The following is a 27,219-nucleotide window of genomic DNA, read 5'->3' on the forward strand; positions in this document are numbered from 1 at the left end:
AACATTATATATTAAACATATAAAACATTATATATTAAACATTCACATTATATATTAAACATCTAAAACATTACATATTAAACATATTTCACATTATATATTAAACATTCAAATTATATATTAAACATATTTCACATTATATATTAAACATTCACATTATATATTAAACATATTTCACATTATATATTAAACATCTAAAACATGACATATTAAACATATAAAACATTATATATTAAACATCTAAAACATTACATATTAAACATCTAAAACATGACATATTAAACATATAAAACATTATATATTAAACATCTAAAACATTACATATTAAACATATAAAACATTATACATTAAACATATTTCACATTATATATTAAACATATTTCACATTATATATTAAACATATTTCACATTATACATTAAACATATTTCCCATTATATATTAAACATTCATATTATATATTAAACATTCACATTATATATTAAACATCTAAAACATGACATATTAAACATCTAAAACATTAGATATTAAACATATTTCACATTATATATTAAACATCTAAAACATTACATATTAAACATCTAAAACATTACATATTAAACATATTAAACATTAGATATTAAACATATTTCACATTATATATTAAACATCTAAAACATTACATATTAAACATCTAAAACATTACATATTAAACATCTAAAACATTAGATATTAAACATATTAAACATTAGATATTAAACATATTTCACATTATATATTAAACATCTAAAACATTACATATTAAACATCTAAAACATTACATATTAAACATCTAAAACATTAGATATTAAACATATTTCACATGACATATTAAACATATTTCACATTATATATTAAACATTCAAATTATATATTAAACATATTTCACATTATATATTAAACATTCACATTATATATTAAACATATTTCACATTATATATTAAACATCTAAAACATTACATATTAAACATATAAAACATTATACATTAAACATATTTCACATTATATATTAAACATATTTCACATTATATATTAAACATATTTCACATTATATATTAAACATTCATATTATATATTAAACATTCACATTATATATTAAACATCTAAAACATGACATATTAAACATCTAAAACATTATATATTAAACATCTAAAACATTAGATATTAAACATATAAAACATTACATATCAAACATCTAAAACATTACATATTAAACATATTAAACATTACATATTAAACATATAAAACATTACATATTAAACATTACATATTAAACATATTCACATTACATATTAAACATATTCACATTAGATATTAAACATATTTCACATTATATATTAAACATATAAAACATTATATATTAAACATATAAAACATTATATATTAAACATATAAAACATTATATATTAAACATTCACATTATATATTAAACATCTAAAACATTACATATTAAACATATTTCACATTATATATTAAACATTCAAATTATATATTAAACATATAAAACATTATATATTAAACATTCAAATTACATATTAAACATATAAAACATTATATATTAAACATTCAAATTATATATTAAACATATAAAACATTATATATTAAACATTCAAATTATATATTAAACATATAAAACATTATATATTAAACATTCAAATTACATATTAAACATATTTCACATTATATATTAAACATTCAAATTATATATTAAACATATAAAACATTATATATTAAACATTCACATTATATATTAAACATATTTCACATTACATATTAAACATCTAAAACATGACATATTAAACATATAAAACATTATATATTAAACATCTAAAACATTACATATTAAACATATAAAACATTATACATTAAACATATTTCACATTATATATTAAACATATTTCACATTATATATTAAACATATTTCACATTATACATTAAACATATTTCCCATTATATATTAAACATTCATATTATATATTAAACATTCACATTACATATTAAACATCTAAAACATGACATATTAAACATCTAAAACATTATATATTAAACATATTTCACATTACATATTAAACATCTAAAACATGACATATTAAACATCTAAAACATTATATATTAAACATATTTCACATGACATATTAAACATCTAAAACATGACATATTAAACATATTCACATTACATATTAAACATATTTCACATTATATATTAAACATCTAAAACATTATATATTAAACATCTAAAACATTAGACATTAAACATATTTCACATTATATATTAAACATTCACATTATATATTAAACATCTAAAACATGACATATTAAACATCTAAAACATTACATATTAAACATCTAAAACATTACATATTAAACATCTAAAACATTACATATTAAACATCTAAAACATGACATATTAAACATCTAAAACATTACATATTAAACATCTAAAACATGACATATTAAACATCTAAAACATTAGATATTAAACATATAAAACATTAGATATTAAACATATAAAACATGACATATTAAACATATAAAACATTAGATATTAAACATATAAAACATGACATATTAAACATCTAAAACATTACATATTAAACATATTTCACATTATATATTAAACATTCAAATTATATATTAAACATATAAAACATTATATATTAAACATTCAAATTACATATTAAACATATAAAACATTATATATTAAACATTCAAATTATATATTAAACATATAAAACATTATATATTAAACATTCAAATTATATATTAAACATATAAAACATTATATATTAAACATTCAAATTACATATTAAACATATTTCACATTATATATTAAACATTCAAATTATATATTAAACATATAAAACATTATATATTAAACATTCACATTATATATTAAACATATTTCACATTACATATTAAACATCTAAAACATGACATATTAAACATATAAAACATTATATATTAAACATCTAAAACATTACATATTAAACATATAAAACATTATACATTAAACATATTTCACATTATATATTAAACATATTTCACATTATATATTAAACATATTTCACATTATACATTAAACATATTTCCCATTATATATTAAACATTCATATTATATATTAAACATTCACATTACATATTAAACATCTAAAACATGACATATTAAACATCTAAAACATTATATATTAAACATATTTCACATTACATATTAAACATCTAAAACATGACATATTAAACATCTAAAACATTATATATTAAACATATTTCACATGACATATTAAACATCTAAAACATGACATATTAAACATATTCACATTACATATTAAACATATTTCACATTATATATTAAACATCTAAAACATTATATATTAAACATCTAAAACATTAGACATTAAACATATTTCACATTATATATTAAACATTCACATTATATATTAAACATCTAAAACATGACATATTAAACATCTAAAACATTAGATATTAAACATCTAAAACATGACATATTAAACATCTAAAACATTACATATTAAACATCTAAAACATGACATATTAAACATCTAAAACATTACATATTAAACATCTAAAACATGACATATTAAACATCTAAAACATTAGATATTAAACATATAAAACATTAGATATTAAACATATAAAACATGACATATTAAACATATAAAACATTAGATATTAAACATATAAAACATGACATATTAAACATCTAAAACATTAGATATTAAACATATAAAACATGACATATTAAACATCTAAAACATTAGATATTAAACATATTTCACATTATATATTAAACATCTAAAACATGACATATTAAACATCTAAAACATTACATATTAAACATATAAAACATGACATATTAAACATCTAAAACATTAGATATTAAACATATAAAACATGACATATTAAACATCTAAAACATTAGATATTAAACATCTAAAACATGACATATTAAACATCTAAAACATTAGATATTAAACATATAAAACATGACATATTAAACATCTAAAACATTAGATATTAAACATCTAAAACATGACATATTAAACATCTAAAACATTACATATTAAACATATAAAACATGACATATTAAACATCTAAAACATTAGATATTAAACATATAAAACATAGGTTGAGAACCGCTGAAAGTATCACAACTTGTTATTATTAAAAACTAAAACACTCATATTGTCTGTAACTAAGTGATCTACTTCCTGTTTACACCAGGTTACTGTTAACTAAATAACTATAACTAGTGCATATGAACTATTATATTATTATTATATATTAACTATGAATTATTATATACTAACTATTACCTATTATATATTATTATTATTATTATTATATATTTTTGAAAGTATTCTTTCTTTCTCCATCTGCTGCTGGTATCACTCCATCACACTACAGGACAGGAACCGCCTGCATAACATTGTTAAAGTGTGTTCCAAGGTCATCGGACTTCCTACACGTCATCTTAGTTTTGTGTATGAGCAGCAGACATGTGGCTTGGCCCGCCGTATTCTCCGTGATTCATCACATGTGCTGCACTCATCCTTAGAGCGACTCCCATCAGGACGTAGGTTACGCTGTCCAGCGTGTAAAACCCAGAGAAGCAAGTCCACATTCATCCCTAGAGCTGTTCTCCTCCTAAATACTACAGGGTTAACATAACCACACTTACTCCCTCACTTAGCATCTAGCAGCTGGTCTGCCACCGTATTAGTATAAATAACACAATTCTATAACATATGTATATATTTATTTGTTTATTCTTTACTATTTGTTATTGAAATATATAACTGTATTTTTATTTTTATTTTTTTCACTTATATTTACTTGCACCTTATCATTCACCTGCACCTTTTATTTATCATAGAACCTCCTCATCTTTGCGTGTGTGTATAATTCTTTCCTATCCTTGTCTTCATCCATTATTGTTTGTTTCTTAATTTCTTTATTTGTTTCTTAATCTCTTTATATGCCGCTCTTTGCCTTCTTAATTACCCCTCGGGGATAAATAAAGTTTTTCTGATTCTGATTCTGATTCTGATTCTGATATTGCATAATATATATATATATATATTATCTATTAACAATTATATATTAACTATTAGCTAGAACTATGAACTATTATCTATTATATATGATCTATTATCTAATATCTATTATCTATTATATATGATCTATTATCTTTTATCTAATATATGTTACCTTTGATCTAATATATATTATCTATTACCTTTTATCTAATCTATAATATCTATTATATATTATATATTATCTATTACCTATTATCTAATATATATTATCTATTAGCTACTATCTAATTTATAATATCTATTATATATTATCTGATATCTATGATCTATCATATATGATCTATTATCTAATATCTATTACCTTTTATCTATTACCTATTATATAATATATATTATTTTATATATATATATATATATATATATATATATATTATCTGTTACCTTTTATCTATTACCTTTTAACAATTATATATGAACTATTACATATGATCTAATATCTATTATCTTTTATCAATTATTTATGATCTATGATCTGTGATTTATTATCTATTATATAATAGATAATACTGTATATATATTACCTTTTATCTATTATCTATTATATATTACCTTGTATCTATAATCTATTACCTTTTAACTATTATATATTAACTAGTCACTGTTATATATTAACTAGTAACTATTATATATTATATAGTAACTATTACATAGTAACTAGTACCTTTTGGCTACGTGACGGCAGTAACGGGACTGATGGGGAAGTGTCTGTGTCTGTAGGAACGGACTGGAACCAGAGGGGGCAGTAGTGAGACCAACAGGCCGCAATGAGCCGTTACAGCACAGAAAAGGGGAAGAAGACGTCGCCGTCACGACGTCATGACGTATGAAAGTGCGTAGCGACGGTTCGCTGTGTCCGTCAGTTTTCCCTCCTCGTTGAAGAAGCTACCCGGCTAACGCCGATGATTAACTAAAGACGCGCACATCGTTCACCTGTCCGCGCGCCGCTGCTTCACCTGTGCGACAGAGGAAACTCGACGGAGACCCGAACACCCAGAACCACGTCATTACAGGTAAATATTCGTGTTCTTTGTCCGTCTTCCTTTTGTTTTGCTAACGCTACGTTAGCTAATGACGCTAAGCTATCTCGCTTGCTAACGTTAGCTAGGCGCACGTGAGTTCTACCTCGTAACAGCAGTATTGTTTATATTAATTTAAATGAGATGATGGTTACTGAGGAGGAGCGTGTAGCGCGCTTTGCGTGTCTGCGTGTGTGTGTGTGTGTGTGTGTGCGCGGTTATTTCATATGACGTCACGCGATAACGATGCTATGTGAGTGTTAGCTTCCTGGTTTGTGTAGTTAGAACTATTTAATAAGACGTCACTCGGTGATGACAGTTGACCCTAACGGGTGTCCGTTGGTCCCGGGAACGCGGTTTACCTGCCGGCTCGTGCACGTGCAGCCGGAAGTCCATTCAGGTTGGATTTGAACCAAAGTTCAAGTTAGCTTCAACAACCAACTTTACTCAGGTTACTGCGCTAAGTACACAAATAGTGTACTTCTCAATGTACTACACACCTCAGAGATAAATGGTGTACTTTTCAATTTACTACGTCTCCTAGGTAAATATTGTACTTTTCAATGTACTACGTCTCAGAAGTAAATAGTGTACTTGTTGTACTTTGAGGTGTTCATTTGTGATGATAAATGTTTGATTAACTAAAGGATGAGTGTACTAAGTGTTGAGAAACTCTTTAAAAAGCGCCGTCACAGATCTGAAAACGGGCCGTTCTTCGTAGAGATTGGAGGACGCTATAAACATATACTATTATATAGAATATGACGCGTTGATGGAGATCAAACCATCCAACAGGATGTAAAGGAGTTACAATGCAAAGATCCCGTGTGTCTTCAAGAGTCTTTCTGTCTGTCTCCACACAGAAGACCTATGCGGTCCTGCTAGCAGAGCAAGATGTTCAACAAGTCATTCGGCACTCCCTTCGGCGGGGGGGCGGGGGGGTTCGGCACCTCGTCCACCTTCGGACAACCAAGTGAGTTATTTTTATTTGTTTGTTCAAACTCCCGGAGAGCGTTTCTGTCTGTTTCTCTCTACCCGGTGATTTAACGCGCTCGTCCGTGTCGTCTCTCCTCACATGACCTGCAGACACGGCCTTTGGGGCCGCGGGAGGCTTCGGGGCGTCGGCGTTCGGGGCCACCGCCAACACCGGAGGACTGTTCGGTCCCGCGCAGAATAAACCGGGTGCGTCCGCACTTCCTGTCTGGGGACGCCATGTTTCTCCTGCTGGAAATCGTATTAACATTTATTCTTTATTCAACTTTAAAATCCAGATCCGTCTCTTTCAGGCGGCCTGTTCGGGGCCAGTACGTTCACCCAGCAGCCGGCGGCGACCGCCGCCAACACCGGCTTTGGTTTTGGCGCGGCCACCGGCACCACGACCAGCCTGTTCGGGAACACCGGAACGGGCGCCAGCGGCGGTCTCTTCTCCCAGCCCAGCAATGCATTCGGAGCCAACAAGCCCACCACGTTTGGAAGTGAGAACCCTCCTCGCGCCGCATTTAGGGTCTCCGGGTCGACCCGACATGACGAGTCTGAACCGCTGGACGTGTGTCGTGTGTTTTTTTTTTTTTTTTTGTTTGTTTTTTCCTCCAAAAAGTTGCCACTAACAAAACGTTAAAATGCCAAAAATCCAGCGGTCCGCTTGTGTTTGCAAACTGCTCAGTCCCGTTGTCGTTTTGATTTGTTTATCTTATGAAACGTCTGAACGCTTTGAAGAAGTCTCCCTCCCATCGTGTCCTCCAGGCTTTGGGACGAGCACCACCAGCGGCGGGCTGTTTGGGTCCACCAACACCGCCGCCTCCAACCCTTTCGGTGGAGGCGGCGTCGCCTCCCTGTTTGGAGGCGCGGGCTTCACCGCCGCGCAGCAGCAGCCGGGAACCACCGTGAAATTCAACGTGAGTTTAATGTAGTACTTAATGTAACAACGTGAGTACTGAATGTAAAGACGAACAGGAAGTTCCTACAGAGTAAAGTCTTGATTTGTGTTTAACTTTAAACTAACCAGAGACATGAAGATCCAGACATGTAAATGATGACACTGACACCGACTGGGTGGTCCGTTTGTTTCAGCCTCCAACAGGAACCGACACGATGGTGAAAGCCGGCGTGACAACGAGCATCAACACCAAGCACCAGTGCATCACGGCCATGAAGGAGTACGAGAACAAGTCCCTGGAGGCGAGTCTGCATGAGATTTAGAGCGCAGTCGCTTGTTGTGTGGTTCCCTCGCTCGTTGCCTCTCTTGTTCCCTCGCTCGTTGCCTCTCTTGTTCCCTCGCTCGTTGCCTCTCTTGTTCCCTCGCTCGTTGCCTCTCTTGTTCCCTCACTCGTTCCCTCGTGTCTCCCTGCAGGAGTTGAGGCTGGAGGACTACCAGGCCGGCAGGAAGGGCCCGACCAACCCGATGGTGGCGCCGACCGGCGGTCTGTTCGGCGCCACCGCAGCACCGGCCAGCGCCGCCACCGGCCTGTTCGGCGCCACGGCGCCCAACACCAACTTCTCCTTCGGGCAGAACAAGACCACCTTTGGCGCAGCGCGTAAGTAACCACGCCGACAGTCGCTCTTTTTCATCATAATCATCTTCATCATCAGGGAGACTCGCTCCGCTTCCCTCAAAGTCAAACGTCTCGTTTCTCTTCAGCGGCCGCCGGCGGTTTCGGCGCCACGGCCGGCGGTCTGTTCGGCCAGCCGGCCGCCCAACCGGCCAGCAGCCTCTTCAAGCCCTTCGGCCAGACCACCACGGCGCCGAGCACCGGCTTCTCCTTCGGCAACACCAACACCATGGGGCAGGCCAACACCAGCACTATGGTGAAGAGCGTGCATGAGATCAAACATAGTTTTACCCTCGTAGCCGGACAGAAGAAGAACCGGTTGAGTGGTTTGTTTAAGTGGTTGCTTCCTGTGCTTCAGGGTCTGTTCGGCAACGCGGCGGCGCCGCAGGCGGGCGGTTTGTTCGGCGCGGCGCAGCCCAGCACCGCGGCCGGCTTCGGGGCGCCCACCGGGCTGTTCGGACAAACCAACACCGGATTTGGAAACGTCGGCACGCAGGTACGCCATGACTTTAATAAAAGCTTCCGACTGAGGCGACGACGTCATGGTGCGTTCAGTGTGCTCTGGTAAAATAAACGTCCTCTCAATGTTTGGTGTTTTGCAGCAGAGTCTGTTCGGCAACAAGGCGGCCGGCTTCGGCACCACCACCACCAGCGCCCCGTCCTTCGGCACCGGCACCGGGCTCTTCGGCAACAAGCCGGCCCTCACGCTGGGGGCCGGAGCCAACGCCTCCACCTTCGGTGAGCCGGCTGGCGTTCAGCGCGGAGTCGTTCATTTCAGGACTTTCCGTAACTGACGAGTGTTTCTTCCCTCTTGGCTGCAGGCTTCGGCGCTAACCCGGCCGCCGGGAGTCTGTTTGGGAACAAGCCGGCCGCCGGGGGCCTCGGGACGGCACTGGGAACCAGCTTCGGAGCAGGTACTGGGAGGGCCACCATATAGGAAACTATTCAAACTTTATATTTGATGGAGATTCTGGTTCCAGGTTGTAAACGTGTGTAAAATAATAATAATCACGTAGAACCTAAGAGCTGAAACGTTCATTAATATATTTATTGTCCAGCAGTGGGAGCGGGTCAGACGTCTCTGTTTGGGAGCAACCAGAGCAAACTGGGCGCCACACTGGGAACGATGGGAACCTTCGGAGCGACCGCGTTCAACACCGGCGCCAGCACCCTCGGCTTTGGAGCTCCACAGCAGCCAATCGGTGAGCAGCACCCGTCTGTCTGGTCCGTCCCCTTATGCAGTCCCTGTCCATCATCTGGGTTCTCCATCTAACCCCTCTCTCTCTCTGTCTCTCTCACTCCCCCTCCAGCGCTCACAGACCCCAGTGGGACGGCCTCCCAGCATGCTTTGCTCCAGCAGCAGCTCAGCGTGTTGGCGTACTCGCCGTACGGAGACTCTCCGCTGTTCAGGAACCCGCTGACGGACCCCAAGAAGAAGGAGGAGGTGAGCGTCACGCAGCTGATGGAGCAGGCGCTCTCGTTAATGCAGCTTCTGTTCCTCCTCGACGGACAGAGAGACGAATAATATATAACAAAGTGTAAACATGCGAGGCGTCGCGCTGCTCAGGGGTTTGATCTGTTTATTCACTCGGCAGGTCACTGGTTCACAGCCGCTTTATGAACCCAAATAAACATTTAGCTGGGAGTTGAGCAATACAAAAGATGCAGAAATAACGACGTGATGATGCAGAATTGTAAAAAAAAAGTCTGAATTCATGTTTCGTTATTTCTCTCCACAAGACGACGACTTTTAAAACGCTCGTTTTCTGAATGGAGTCTGGTTGGATCGATGCTAAGCTAACGTAGCGTCTCCTTTAACATGATGCCACACAGATGTCATTTAATTGAAAAGGGATAAAATGGAAAGGAACCTTTTCAATCTCATTTAGAGAAAACAAATGCGTCTTTAAGCATTTAATAATCACAACGCTCTATCCACCCATATATATCATCATAGGAATCAGCTGAAAGAGCCGTTTCATCATCGAGATAAAGACACATCCCTTTACTCTTCATCATCATCATCATCATCTGTGGGAGGAAACCAGTTGGCACCACTGGAACAAATGACTCGCTGTAGATTTAAAGATAATTTATTCTTGTTGATCGCTTCCACGTGGAAAATAAGTTAAAATCCAGCTGATTTATTTCTCTATATTATTAGAATTCAGCCCTTTGTGACGTTTCATTCCATAGTATTAATATTATTGTTTTCCTAAAAAATGTATTTCATATAAAGATGTAAGATGTTGTAAAACCTTCGTATAACTGTATTCATTTAAGTGGCTCTTATTTGCGTTGATGGCCAGTTGAACACGAGGATCGTAGCCTGCATCGTTACAGCGTGTAGATTTAATCTCCTCTTTCTCCGCTAACGTGTTTGGGTTGTGTGTTGGCGTTAAAGTTCCGTCACAGTTCAGACTCGTTTGGAAAAAGGAGGCGTAGTTCCGCTGGTTTTAGCATCAAAACCTTCATTTCTGGAGCCTCCCATTACGACCTCTCTTGTGTCCCGACAGCGCCTGAAACCGACCAATCCGACGGCCCAGAAGGCTCTGACCACGCCCACCCACTACAAGCTGACCCCTCGCCCGGCCACCAGGGTGCGCCCCAAGGCGCTGTCGTCCGGCGCCTCCAAGTCGCAGCTGTTCGACGGCCTGGACGACGACGAGCCGTCGCTCACGAACGGAGCCTTCATACCCAGGTACCCCGTCCTCCTCTACCCAATATTAAGAGGGGGGCAATGGTTGATATAAATAATATGAATGCAAATAAAGAAACTAAAGGGTGGCATTTGCCTTTTTTGTATTTTCCCTCTGTCTGTCGACCATCATCTACCTGCATGTGTTTTATTGTTGTTTACCTGTGTCTGGCTGCATTGTAAGAGTCAACCTTTTATAATCATGTATATTTAATCTTATTTCGGGTTGTTTTACCTTTTTTTTAACATCTGCCTCGCGGGACTACAGATGGAAAATAGCCTCTTGGCACATTTAACAAATGTTTTTAATAATGTAAACTGTCTCCTTATTAGATGAACCATCTGAAAAAACAAAGTGACGTTACCAGAAACCGTTTTTGTTCTCAGGAAGAGCATCAAGAAGCTCGTGCTGAAGAACCTGAACAGCAGTCAGTACAACAGTCCAATCAACAAAGAGACGGACGACCTCGCTTCTCCTCCAGAGTATCCACAGAACGGACACAGGTCTGCACACAGCATATAGATAGAAAACAACAGGGGACCTACACTTGAGCCCTGTGGAACTCCACAACTGAGTACATGTACTTCAGTAATGTGTTGTAATTTAGGTCCTGTAGTGTTAAGCCCCCTTGTTGTCGTGTGCAGCCACATGGAGGAGGAGGAGGCGATGCCGGGTCCCAGCAGCCGGCCGGACGACGACCCCGAAGTCTCCCACTTCTACGTCAACCCCATCGCCAAGCCCGTCCCGCAGGGCCGCGTGCAGCCCAGCCTGCAGGACACCATCAGCGACCTCAACATGCACAAACTGGCCCGGAACGGCGGCCTGGAGGTCAGCGGTGATCTGTCTCTGTCTGTGTTCGATGGCGCTTCATCACCGAGGAGCTGAACGCTTATGTTGTTGTTCCCCGTCAGCTGAGCAGCGAGGACGTGATGGCGTCTCCGGGGGACGAGTCTCTGCAGGTGGACCGAGAGGAAGAGGAGGAGGAAGAGCTGCAGGAGATCCAGCAGCCTCCTCACCCGGCAGGTCGGATACAAAACGCCCTTCAGCCCGTTGACCCTAGGCCCCCTTATTCATGACCCTAGTTCTACAGCTTGACACTTATACTGGTCAGAATGATCTAGATTATGTATTAGACTCCCACAGGCCCGGAGGTTGCAGGATGTCTTTGACGCAAGGGAATGTTTGAGTGAAACTTTATCATCGCTTCGTCATTTTAAGGATTTTACGGAATTATTCAAATTTAACTATCTTTTAAAAAAAATATTGTAACGTCTCTTCTCACAAGGGTTACGGTACTTTAGCAATTTAAATGAATTAAATCGGAACTGTGGGTGAGGAGATGCACCGTTTTAGTTTTGAGAAAACACAATTCTCATTTTCGGGAGACAGGAAAAAAGAGCTGCTTACTTCCTGTTGACCTTGATGACCTTGAGTGAACGTTCACCATCTCTAACCCGCGTCATCGCTTCCTGTGTTTCAGGTATCGTTCTGAACCGTGTGGGTTACTACACCATCCCCTCCCTGGACGACCTCGCCGAGATGGTGGACGATAACGGCACGTGCGTGGTGGACAACTTCACCGTCGGCAGGAAAGGTAACGCCAACGTTTTGACGCTGTAGAATCGGCGTCGTGGTTCTGGGCGCGCGAGAGGGATCTAACCGCTCTGATTGGCCCTCACAGGCTACGGGTCCATCTTCTTCCCCGGCGAGGTGAACGTGACGGCGCTGAACGTCGACGAGATCGTGCACTTCAGGCGCAAAGAAGTCATTGTGTACCCGGACGACAAAAACAAGCCCGTGGAGGGGGAGGGGCTTAACCGGCGGGCCGAGGTGACGCTGGACGGCGTCTGGCCGAACGACAAGACGGCCTGCACGCAGATCCGGAGCCCCGGGCGGCTCACGGAGATGAACTACGAGGGCCGGCTGGAGAAGGCCTCGCGCAAGCAGGGCGCTCGCTTCCTGGAGTACCGAGCGGAGACCGGGTCCTGGGTGTTCGAGGTGAGATCTGAGAGGAGTGACTCCTCCCTCTGTCCCCCTCAGGTGTAGCTGACTCCTCCCCCTGTCCCCCTCAGGTGTAGCTGACTCCTCCCCCTGTCCCCCTCAGGTGTGAGTGACTCCTCCCCCTGTGCCCCTCAGGTGTGAGTGACTCCTCCCCCTGTCCCCCTCAGGTGTAGCTGACTCCTCCCCCTGTCCCCCTCAGGTGTGAGTGACTCCTCCCCCTGCCCCCCTCAGGTGTAGCTGACTCCTCCCCCTGTCCCCCTCAGGTGTAGCTGACTCCTCCCCCTGTCCCCCTCAGGTGTGAGTGACTCCTCCCCCTGTCCCCCTCAGGTGTGAGTGACTCCTCCCCCTGTCCCCCTCAGGTGTGAGTGACTCCTCCCCCTGTCCCCCTCAGGTGTGAGTGACTCCTCCCCTGTCTCTCTCAGGTGTAACTGACTCCTCCCCTTTCTCTCCCCAGGTGGCTCATTTCTCTAAATATGGCCTGAAGGACTCAGACGAGGAGGAGGACGTCCCTCTCGAAGCCGACCCCAAGAAGCTGAAGACGATGTCTCCTCCCGCCAGGCAGCAGCAGGTGGCGCCACAGGCTCAGGTAGAGCAGCCTGCTCCCCTCCTCACCCCTCCTCCTCATCCTCACTGACACACCTGAGGATGAAGGAGCGTTTCTGTCCTTTGACGACAGCAGGTCGTTTTCAATAAAACTTTTTTCCTGTAAACTATTTTATAAACGTTTTCGTTGACACGCGACTCAAAGTTCAGACGCCGGCCTCCTCTGTATACTTTGTATATCCCCAGAGCCGTGTGATCCTCAAAGATTCTTTAATGACGCTTTTCAGAATGCTAAACTTAAGGTATTTTATTTTGAAAGGACACCAAGACGGCTTTATTTTCTTTTTTTACAGATTTTTACATTTTATCAGTCAATACTTTTTTCTTTTTTTTTGGAGCATTTTAATGTTCCTCTGGTTAAAACAATTCATTATTGATTAAAAAAATTCTGCTTTTATTAGTTTTAGTTGTAGATACTAAATATCATACATGCGTATAAAAATAACATCAACGACTTCATCTCACGCTGTTACATGTTTACTTAGTTGTTGTTGTTGTTGTTGTTTTGCACCACAATCATCAAAGGAAGTCTTTGAAAATAATGATAATAAAAGCTCAACATTCAGGGCAGAAACAAGCTCCGCCTCCATTTACAAACACGCTTTATACTTCTTAAAAATGGATGTGATTTATTTTTTTATAAAGAGTGACTTACTTTAATTACAAACTGCTTATGATCTGTTGGGTTTATTATTTTGTATTAATACTCAAACTTCTGATCAAACGTTAACGTATTTTTGATATTATTATAATATGACTATTATGAGTTCCTTTTTAAAGTTGTGATTTTTATGCATTTAATGAAAATTAAATAAAGTTTATGAAGAATACTTTTAATCTTTGGTCTGTAAAGTTTGTTTTAATAATCTGCAGTTATTAAATCAAACGTTTCTTTTGTGAAGTCGGACGTCCAGAGTTGGTTTTTCATTATTAGAATTTTACTTTCAGTTCATGTTTATTGACAATGTTTGTTTTTGATAAAACCAAAAATACACAAATTACTTTATCAGAGTTATTGTAAATAATAAACCGTTTCTTTAGTAATTCTATAAGAATGAACCCTTTGATAAACACGTATACAAAGCAGGAAAGAGAACCTTACAATAATAATAATAATCTCAAGGTGGTGAAACGATTCTAGTACAAAGTTTAAAAGAAAAGGAGAAATCACAACATCTAAGAACTTTAGATAAATGACATTACAACATAAAGGTGACTGTGTGTGTGTGTGTGTGTGTGTGTGTGTGTGTGTGTGTGTCTCTCTCCAGTCTGCTGTTGCTGTGGAGCTTCCGGGCGTCGTGGCCGGGCTGGACAGCGACATGGCCGACATCACCCAGAGCTTCCCGACAGAGAGCATGCTGGGAGACGACGACCTGCCGGACTGGACGGGCGGGAACCTCGGCGGTTTGATCCCCGAGGAGCACGAAGGCGTCTCCGTGTCCGGCCACATGGCGTCCTCGCTGGGCATCAACCCACACACACTGCAGGTACACAGACGGGAAGCACACAGACGGGAAGCACACAGACGGGAAGCACACAGACGGGAAGCACACAGACGGGAAGCACTCGTCAGGCTGCATTCAAACGGATTTGAACTCGTTCTTTTGTCGCTCAGATCATGAAGGCGTCTCTGTTCGCTGAGGATGAGGAGGAGGAGAGCGACGTGATGCAGGACCAGCGAGCGATGAAGGTCGACGTCTCGTCCCCTCGCGTCGTCGTGCCGGGAGCTCAGAGCCGACCCTCCGGTACCAAACCAGACCGCCGTGCACTTCCTGTTTCCTTTATGACTAATGCATTGATGATGATGATGATGATCTTCTCTCTGCAGTCGGCGGGCTCCTCCAGGCTCGCTTCACCTCTGGCCTCTTCTCCCAGCTGCCGGACTCTCCTCGTCCTCCTCCTCCTCTGTCTCGCGGGTCTCCGGCCCGCTCGGGCCCCGCCTCCTTCCTGCTGCCGGCCCGGACCCCGGAGCCCTCGGTCCGGACGGTCGGCGTCCGGCGGCTGGGCGGCCCCGTGGCCCTCAAGGAGTCGGTCACGCAGGGGAAGGTTAGTTTGGATTTATACCGGTTATCTGCGTCATCAATAACTAAAGTTACTAATATTAATAACAACAAAATATGATACCAACTAATAATCGATAATATGTCAATTTCTGCGTAATGAGAACTTTTACTGTTTGACTTATTGTTACACGTAGTATTAGTACTTTTACTTGAGTAAAATATTATATATATATATATATATATATATATATATATATATATATATATATATATATATATATATATATATATATATATATATATTCTAGTACTTCATCAGCCGTCACTTCCTGTTGATCACATGACCGGAACCAGACTCGTCACTGGCTGGTTCCTGCATCTGTAAGAACCCAAAATAAACAATTCAGTTGTGATTTTAGTCGCAAAAAAAGAATAAGTTCATAATGATGCAGATTCATAAAGTCTGAATTCATGTTTTGTTGTTTTTCTCTGATAGTAAACAACTTTTAAAACGCTCGTTTTCTGAATGGAGTCTGGTTCAATCGGTGCTAAGCTAACGTTGTAGAGGCTTGTTTGCGTGCCACGTAAACATAATACTAAACAAATAACATAATAAAACTGACGCGTTGACAGAAGCGTTTGTAGCACACGATGTGTTCAAGGACCGTCGGAAAGAGGGAACTCTGACTATAGTGAGGTTTTTGTTCAGTGTTTCCTTGAGATATTAAAAGCCCCCTGCTGTGCTGCGTTCAGGGCGCTCTGCTGATGGACGCCGGGCTGTTCGCGGGCCGCTCCTTCCGGGTCGGATGGGGTCCCGGCTGGACGCTGGCTCACTGCGGCCAGCCGCTCAGCTCGCTGCCGGCCGGACGGCTCGACCGCCACGAACTCACCAAGACGGACTTCAGCTTCCTGCCGAAGCCCGCCAGGAGCAAACCGTAAGCCCCGCCCCCGACTTGAATGAGTATTACAGCAGCAAAGAAGACGAACAAGTCCAATAAATGAGTAATCCAGCGGTAGTAAAGTCTTAATGCAATGATACACGTCCTCAGGCTGATCGAGAGCCCATACAAGGTGGTGCTGGAGCAGCTGGCGGGTCTGGAGCCCGGCGAGGAGGAGGAGGAAGAGGAGCAGAGCCAGTCGGTGCTGCAGCGCCCCCTGGAGATCTGCCTGCAGCACTGCATCGTGGACACCAGCGACGCCTCCGCCTGCCCGCTGGTGCGGCCGCAGCCCGGCGTGGCGGCGCTGCACGAGTACGCCGAGTGGATCCTCGAGCTGAGCGACCGGCAGGGCGACGCCCACCGTGAGTTAAAGAGACGGGCGTCTGTCTCTTTAAGGCGCCTTAAAGAGACGGAGGGGCGCGCCTTAAAGAGACGGAGGGGCGCGCCTTAAAGAGACGGGCGCCGCTTTGATTATTACTTCAATTAACTGACGGGCGAAAGAGATGAAAAGGAAAAAGCTTTAATTCAGAAAACAAAATGATCAAATAAGGATTCATATTTAATATAAGTACATTTGGATCCTACGGTACTTCTGTTACTAATACATTTACTCAAGTCCTGCACATAAGTGCACATTAGAGGTACTTATGTGCTTCACATTTTAACTCTAATACATCTCAGAGGGAAATATTGTACTTTTTACTGCACTACATGTATTTAATAACTAAAGCTCCTAATAATAATATATAATACTATATCAAAACATTAAAATGAGCTCCACCTTTGCTGCAACATTAATGTAGTTAACACATAAATGACTTCAAAAATATCTTCTTGGCTTCACCAGCTGTGTCTTCAGCGTCACTTCCTGTTAATGATCACGTGACCTGAACAAGACTCGTCATTGGCTGGTTCGCTGCAGCTCTTTAGAGGATATTTGTACTAATTGACGGAATTGATTGGTTGACCTCTGACCCCTGCAGCCCTCCTGGGCTACTGGTCCGAGGTGTGGACCCTGTGCGAGGCCCTGTGGGGCCGGCTGGGCCCCGCCGACCCGGAGCCCGGCGCCGAGCCGCCCGGCGCCTACGAGCAGCAGCTGGAGAGGAGGCGGGCCTTCTCGGCCTGGCTGTCCCGCGGCGCCGCCCGCCGGGTGGAGGAGGAGGTGGCGCTGGCGGCGAAGGGTCGCCACGCCGACGCCGTCTTCAGCTACCTGACGGGGAACCGCGTCAGCGAGGCGTGTCAGCTGGCGCAGAAGGAAGGTGAGGAGTCTGAGCCGCCATCTTTTTATTGTATTTAACAACCCGAGAGAACCCGCTGACGTCCGCCGCTCGTCCCCAGGAGACCACCGCCTGGCCCTGCTGCTGTCTCAGGCCGCCGGCTCGCAGCACAGCCGGGACCTGCTGGCCCTGCAGCTCGCGGACTGGAACCGCATGCAGACCGACAGCTACCTGCCCGAGGAGCGGCTGCGCATCTTCACGCTGCTCTCCGGGAAACCCGTACGGACGCCTTCAGCTTGTTTCTGTGAATGTGGTGGAGGCATAATCTACCCCTCAGGCTTTATTGGAGAGCTTTTAATCGTATCCAGCAGGAGGGGCTTTACTACTTTACCTCTGACTTCCTGTTTTTATGCCAGTAGACGAGTTAGGAACGGAATATATATATATATATATATATATATATATATTTATATTTATATTTATATATTTATATTTATATTATATTATTATAAAAATAAGTGTGACAGTCTTTGAAAACAAAGCAGCTCTTTTTAGCGTCTTTGGTGTTTTTGTCCTCTGAACTGTTTCCTGCCCCGCCCCCTGACTCTTGCCCCCTGACTCTTGCCCCGCGACTCTTGCCCCGCCCCCTGACTCTTGCCCCGCCCCCTGCAGGTGTGGCAGTCCTCCGACTCCGTGGTGAACGTCTGCTCCGAGCTGGACTGGAAGCGCTGCGTGGCGGTGCACCTCTGGTTCATGCTGCCGCCCACGGCCTCCGTGGCCGACGCCCTCGCCAGATATGAAGCTGCCTTCCAGGTGAGCGCCGGCCCTCTGGCTGCTGCTTGTTGTTGTTTCAGGACGCTCATCGTTGTGGTTGTTTGTCCTGCAGGGCTCGTGCGAGGGCGGCAAGTACGCCTGCGCCCCGCTGCCTCCGTACCTGGAGGCGGAGCATCCGGACATGATGATGGAGGAGGAGGAGGAGGAGGAGCCTAAACGGCCGCTGCACGACATCTGCTTCCACCTGCTCAAACTCTACAGCGACAGGTTTACATTATTATTATTATTATTATTATTATTAATACTTTACCCCTTTAAGTGTTGTTATTAAATGAATTCATTTAAATGAGATTATTTACATTCAAAGATTCTCTTGATGTTTTTTGAGTGACGCAATAGAAAACAAACTATTGTGTTAACGCTGAACGCCAACGAATACGCATTGAATCCGAAAGGTTAAGATTTAAAACGCCATTAGGCATTATAATGATCTGTAAACTCATATCTCATATTCATAAAGTCCTTTATTACCTTGAAACAAACGAGTCTCGTTTTTAAATGAATTATAAAGAAATAGGTTGAATCTCCTGTAAAATATTAGATGTGGTTTATATTCCCTCGCATGTGTGTAAGACTCCTCTGACGCTAACGCTCCGCACCGCCCCCTGTGGCCGCCTGCAGACACTACAGCCTGCAGCAGCTGCTGGACCCGCTGGCCGCCACCTGGCGCCGGCTGGACTACCGGCTGGCGTGGCACCTGTGGAGCGTCCTGCAGGCGCTGCACTACGGCCAGCTGAGCGCGGCGCGGCAGGGGCTGCTGCACGCCGGCTACGCCGCGCTGCTGGAGCGCCGCGGGCTGTGGCACATGGCCGTCTTCGTCCTGCTGCACATCCCCGACCACACGTAGGTCTCCTCTGCGGGCGCCGGAGGACCGAGAGAACCGACGGGTTCTGTTTGCGTTCCGCTGGTTTCCTCCAGGAAGTTTAAATGTGTCAAAATACAACTTCTCCTCTTTGTCTTCTCATTCTTCATTCTTCATTCTTCTCCTTCCTCGTCTCCTTCTTCTTCTCCTTGTTCGTCTCCTTCTCCCTCGTCTCCTTCTCCCTCATCTCCTTCTTCTTCTCCTTCTTCTTCTCCTTCTTCCTCGTCTCCTTCTTCCTCTCCTTCTTCATCTCCTTCTTCCTCGTCTCCTTCTTCCTCTCCTTCTCCCTCGTCTCCTTCTCCCTCGTCTCCTTCTCCCTCGTCTCCTTCTCCCTCGTCTCCTTCTCCCTCGTCTCCTTCTCCCTCGTCTCCTTCTTCCTCGTCTCCTTCTTCCTCTCCTTGTTCGACTCCTTCTCCCTCGTCTCCTTCCTCGTCTCCTTCTTCCTCTCCTTGTTCGACTCCTTCTTCCTCGTCTCCTTCTTCGTCTTCTTCCTCGTCTCTTTCTTCCTCATCTCCTTCCTCGTCTTATTTTTTTTGAATCTTCCTCTTCTTCGTCTTTTCCTCTTCTTCATCCTCCCCATACTCTTCTCCTTTCCTCTTCTTCTACTCTTTTTTTCTTCTTCTGTCTCTTCCTCTTCTTCCTCCTCTTTCTCTTCCTTCTTCTCATCTTCATCTTTTTTCTTCATCTCCTCCTCCTTCTCCTTTGTCTTTTCCTCTTCCTCTTCCTCATCCTCTCCTCCTCCTCCTCCTCTGGTGTCTCTTGTCTGTGTCTCCAGTCAGCGTGAGCGGGCGGTGAGGGCGATGTTAACCCTTCACTGCCGCCTGCAGGAGACGGACGAGTCTCTGCGGCGTGAGCGCTTCCTGACGGAGCGGCTGCTGATCCCGGACCAGTGGCTCCACGAGGCCAAGGCCACCCGGGCGCGCCGCGACGGCGACCGCCACCGGGAGGCGCTGCACCTGTACCGCGCCGGGAGCTGGAGCCAGTGTCACCGGCTGCTCATCCAGCACCTGGCCTCAGGTGTGTTACTGTCGCTTTAAGAGGCTCAGCCCTTTAAGAAAGAGAAACAGTCATTTATTAATTAATCTAAAAAGTATATATTTCTTAGTAATAATAATAATTAAACCGTACTCTTCCAACAAAGACGGATCAAGCAGGTAAAAAAATTTTTATATCAAATTTAAAGGAGGAAAAAAGATTTAAAAAAATAAAGTGAACAGTTTTATTTAATAAAATTTAGCAGTAATGTGATTATTAAACTTAATTTAAAAATATGAGCACTCAAATAAATAAGATGATTATATGTTATAACAATAATATTATTTATTGTGGTTTTGTTTTTTTTTTGAATCTGGAAATGTCCCAAAGTTGGAGAAATGATCATCATCATAATGTGTTTGTTACTCACGTGAAGGAGGAGCCTCTGGATCTGCAGGTCAGTGGTTCAGTGTTTGCTTTAAGCTTGTCCCTCCGGTCCTGCCGTAGATTGCATCATCAACGACAACCACGACTACCTGCTGGAGTTCCTGGAGGGGCTGGCGGTCCCTGAACACAGCGCCACCATCCAGGACTGGGACACGGCGGGGCGCGTTTACCTGGACTATGTCCGGGTCATCAAGACCCTGCAGGACATCCAGCAGGTAGAGCTCTCACAGATATATGTAATATACCACTTAGACTATGTAATATACCACTTAGACTATGTAATATACCACATAGATATATAATATACCACATGAACTGTATAATATACCACATAGATATATAATATACCACATGAACTGTATAATATACCACATAGATATATAATATACCACATGAACTGTATAATATACCACATAGATATATAATATACCACATGAACTGTATAATATACCACATAGATATATAATATACCACATAAACTGTATAATATACCACATAAACTGTATAATATACCACATAGATATATACTATACCACATAGATATATACTATACCACATAGATATATACTATACCACATAGATATATACTATACCACATAAACTGTATAATATACCACATAAACTGTATACTATACCACATAAACTATGTAATATACCACATAAACTGTATAATATACCACATAAACTGTATAATATACCACATAAACTGTATAATATACCGCATAAACTGTATAATATACCGCATAAACTGTATAATATACCACATAAACTATGTAATATACCACATAAACTGTATAATATACCACATAAACTATGTAATATACCACATAAACTGTATAATATACCACATAAACTATGTAATATACCACATAAACTGTATAATATACCACATAAACTATGTAATATACCACATAGATATATAATATACCACATAGATATATAATATACCACATAGATATATAATATACCACATAAACTATATAATATACCACAAAAACTGTATAATATACCACATAAACTGTATAATATACCACATAAACTGTATAATATACCACATTAACTATATACTATACCACATAGATATATACTATACCACGTAAACTGTATAATATACCACATTAACTATATACTATACCACATAGATATATACTATACCACGTAAACTGTATACTATACCACATTAACTATATACTATACCACATAAACTGTATAATATATCACATAAACTATGTAATATACCACATAGATATATAATATACCACATAGATATATACTATACCACATAGATATATACTATACCACGTAAACTGTATAATATACCACGTAAACTGTATAATATACCACGTAAACTGTATACTATACCACATAAACTATATACTATACCACATAAACTGTATAATATACCACATAGACTGTATAATATACCACATGAACTGTATAATATACCACATGAACTGTATAATATACCACATGAACTGTATAATATACCACATAAACTATGTAATATACCACATAAACTGTATAATATACCACATAAACTATGTAATATACCACATAGATATATAATATACCACATAGATATATAATATACCACATAAACTATATAATATACCACATAAACTGTATAATATACCACATAAACTGTATAATATACCACATAAACTGTATAATATACCACATTAACTATATACTATACCACATAGATATATACTATACCACGTAAACTGTATAATATACCACGTAAACTGTATACTATACCACATTAACTATATACTATACCACATAAACTGTATAATATACCACATAAACTATGTAATATACCACATAGATATATAATATACCACATAGATATATACTATACCACATAGATATATACTATACCACGTAAACTGTATAATATACCACGTAAACTGTATAATATACCACGTAAACTGTATACTATACCACATAAACTATATACTATACCACATAAACTGTATAATATACCACATAGACTATGTAATATACCACATAAACTGTATAATATACCACATGAACTGTATAATATACCACATGAACTGTATAATATACCACATGAACTGTATAATATACCACATAAACTATGTAATATACCACATAGATATATAATATACCACATAAACTGTATAAACTATGTAATATACCACATAAACTGTATAATATACCACATAAACTGTATAATATACCACATAAACTGTATAATATACCACATAGACTATGTAATATACCACATAAACTGTATAATATACCACATGAACTGTATAATATACCACATGAACTGTATAATATACCACATGAACTGTATAATATACCACATAAACTATGTAATATACCACATAGATATATAATATACCACATAAACTGTATAAACTATGTAATATACCACATAAACTGTATAATATACCACATAAACTGTATAATATACCACATAAACTGTGTAATATACCACATAAACTGTATAATATACCACATAAACTGTATAATATACCACATAAACTGTATAATATACCACATAAACTGTATAATATACCACATGAACTGTATAATATACCACATGAACTGTATAATATACCACATGAACTGTATAATATACCACATAAACTATGTAATATACCACATAGATATATAATATACCACATAAACTGTATAAACTATGTAATATACCACATAAACTGTATAATATACCACATAAACTGTATAATATACCACATAAACTGTGTAATATACCACATAAACTGTGTAATATACCACATAGATATATAATATACCACATAAACTGTATAATATACCACATAAACTGTATAATATACCACATAAACTGTATAATATACCACATAAACTATGTAATATACCACATAGATATATAATATACCACATAAACTGTATAATATACCACATAAACTATGTAATATACCACATAGATATGTAATATACCACATAAACTGTATAATATACCACATGAACTGTATAATATACCACATAAACTGTATAATATACCACATAAACTGTATAATATACCACATAAACTGTATAATATACCACATAAACTGTATAATATACCACATAAACTGTATAATATACCACATAAACTGTATAAACTATGTAATATACCACATAAACTGTATAATATACCACATAAACTGTATAATATACCACATAAACTGTGTAATATACCACATAAACTGTGTAATATACCACATAGATATATAATATACCACATAAACTATGTAATATACCACATAAACTGTATAATATACCACATAAACTGTATAATATACCACATAAACTGTATAATATACCACATAAACTGTATAATATACCACATAAACTGTATAAACTATGTAATATACCACATAAACTGTATATAAACTATGTAATATACCACCAGGTGGAGACCTCGGGCTACGAGCTGGAGCGTCTCTATGGCGACGTGACGTCTCTGTGCAGCAGGATCGAGCTGCTGCCCTGCGGCTCCGCCCGCGACCGGCTCGCCCAATCAGGTGAGACCCGAGCGCCCGCTGGCCTCTGATTGGCCGACGTCTTGGCGGTGGAGCGTGACAAAGAACTGCAGCAACCTAGAGATATATGTAGAAATATGTGATGTACTTTGACTGTGGACGAATGGAGGCAACACGTTACTTCCTGATTAAACCCCTCCACCCAAAGCATTATGGGAACTGCAGTTCCAGAACTCTGAGCTATCTAAAAAATAATCTATATAATTTTAATCATATTTAGATAAAGAATATACATATTATTTGGGTTAAAAGAAAATATATTATAATTATTAAGGTTAAAAAATACATATTCTTTAGATTAAAAAATATACATATTATTCTCTAGATTAAAGAGATAATAAATATTAAATAAATATATTTTCAATTATTTAGATTGAAAAATACATATATATTTTTGTAATCTAAATATATAATTTTTAATCTAAATAATATAGATTTTCTGATCTAAATATGATTAAAAAAAATATATTTTTTAGATAAGAAAATCTATATTATTTAGATTAAAATTATATATTTAGATTAAAAAATATATATGTATTTTTCAATCTAAATAATATGTATCTTTAATCTAGAGAATAATATGTATATGTTTTAATCTAAAGAATATGTATTTTCTTTACCTAAATAATATATGTATTTTTTTAACCTTAATTATAATATATTTTCTTTAAACCCAAACAATATATATTTTGTAATCATATTTAGATTTAAAAAAATATATATTTTTCAATCTAAATAATATGTATATTAATCTAAAGAATATGTATTTTATCTAAATAATATGTATGTTTTAATCTAAAGAACATTAATATGTATTTGTGACCCCGCCCCCTCAGAGATGGCGAAGCGCGTGGCCAACATCCTGCGCGTGGTGCTGCGCCTCCAGCAGGGCGGCGACGCCTCCGACGCGCTCGGCGTGCCGCTGGCGCTGCTGGCGCCGCACATCAGCCGGCTGCCGATGCCGGAGGATTACACGCTGGAGGAGCTGCGCGGCCTCACGCAGGCCTACCTGCGGCAGCTCGTCGTCGGCCAATGAGAGCGCGGGACGCGGGCGGCATCGAACCGCCGGCTGCTCGAACGTCACGAAACCAACGGACGAGTCGCCGGTTTCCGAGGAGAGGGACCGGCTCGGCGGCTCGACTCCGAAGAAGAAATGAAAGTAACATTCCTCGTCGTCTTCAGGGGAGAATTTAGAAAGATGAGAGTAAAACATTCTCTTTGTGGAACCGGTCCCAGTGCTCCCAGTGTCCACTGGTTTCCAGTCAGAGCTGAAATAATTTACTCTAATCCGTTTAAACTTTTATAAACGTTTTAATGCGACGCACAAACAAAGTACACACAGTACACACAGTACACACACCTTGTGGTATAACGTTTAAAATGTTGTGTTTTTGAAGTTCTCCCCAGAAAACGGACTTCTTTCTCTTGAACAGTTTTTTTGTAGCGTCTTCGTAGCGGCGCCGCATGTGAGCGGTCATGTGACCCTCGTTTGACCTCTGACCCAAAGAAAGAGCCGCCATGTCGATTCATGTCGACTGAAGAAAAGAGCCGTCGGGTTGTTTTTTTATAATGAACGCGAACAAAAAGCAGCCGTTAGCATAGCTTAGCTTAGCATAGTGTTCATCTGTCGATATGTGAATAAAGTCGATTCTCTTGACATTAAAGTCGAGCGGTGACGTCGTTCAATTTTGTTTTGGAGGAAAGTTCAACATGAAAATGCCTGATGGTCTATTTTTGTAGGTGTGTGTGTGTGTGTGTGTGTGTGTGTGTGCGCTATCATTCATCAGCACTCCGTCTGATCCCAAGTGAAAAGTTTCCTTCCAGAATCGAGCTGCCGGTCAGAGATTTCACTGCATGTAATTATATAAATATTGTATATTTTTGGAAAATCAAAGCAGGGAATATCAGGTCATTTTTATTCTCCACCTTTAATTATTAATAAATTGGATGCAAAGTATTTTGGAAGGAAACTCTCCACTTGATCGATCGATTGTTGTAGAAAACGTTTTTCTTTGACGTAAAATCTGTTTCAACAAAATGTTTAGCCTGTGTGTGTGTGTGTGTGTGTGTGTGCACGAGCTTCCTGATGATTTTTTTGTTGATACTATTTTTTAATAAAGTCGAGTAGAAATGATGTTTGTTCTCGTGTTTCTTTGGTTGTCAGGATGAATATTGAGACAGAACTGGAACACAAAGGAAACGTTACCTGCTGACAGGTGACGCTGGTGGAGTTTTGGGGAAGGACTTCAGCACCGGAGTGATGTCATTTCACCAAAACCAAGAATGGTTCATAGTTTAATACATAAAGGACCGACCGCAACACAAAATGCATGTCTTCCAACAATATATATAAATATATATATATATATATATATATATATATATATATATCTATATATATATATATAT

At 39.5% G+C, this 27,219-nt stretch overlaps 1 protein-coding gene across 1 annotated transcript; it reads left to right on the top strand.

The window, feature by feature from the left end:
* Positions 1 to 7,040: 7,040 nt before the first annotated feature.
* On the top strand, positions 7,041 to 26,944 carry nup98 (nucleoporin 98 and 96 precursor; the record flags this gene model as incomplete). The annotated part of the gene is made up of 33 exons (XM_079237294.1): positions 7,041 to 7,119; positions 7,233 to 7,328; positions 7,433 to 7,621; positions 7,890 to 8,041; positions 8,217 to 8,324; positions 8,497 to 8,680; positions 8,785 to 8,951; positions 9,054 to 9,191; positions 9,298 to 9,433; positions 9,517 to 9,609; positions 9,754 to 9,897; positions 10,006 to 10,139; positions 11,212 to 11,396; positions 11,781 to 11,897; positions 12,039 to 12,222; positions 12,306 to 12,417; positions 12,875 to 12,988; positions 13,076 to 13,392; positions 13,850 to 13,981; positions 15,267 to 15,485; positions 15,614 to 15,743; positions 15,827 to 16,044; positions 16,755 to 16,936; positions 17,051 to 17,301; positions 17,923 to 18,198; positions 18,278 to 18,435; positions 18,829 to 18,969; positions 19,043 to 19,197; positions 19,612 to 19,833; positions 20,628 to 20,869; positions 21,335 to 21,489; positions 24,681 to 24,792; positions 25,647 to 26,944. 33 exons carry the CDS (start codon positions 7,041 to 7,043, stop codon positions 25,844 to 25,846), a joined length of 5,442 nt encoding a protein of 1,813 aa, XP_079093420.1. The 3' UTR covers positions 25,847 to 26,944.
* Positions 26,945 to 27,219: the final 275 nt, after the last annotated feature.

The sequence above is a fragment of the Taurulus bubalis genome, assembly GCF_910589615.1.
Source record: "Taurulus bubalis genome assembly, chromosome: 2".
Classification (NCBI taxonomy): domain Eukaryota; kingdom Metazoa; phylum Chordata; class Actinopteri; order Perciformes; family Cottidae; genus Taurulus; species Taurulus bubalis.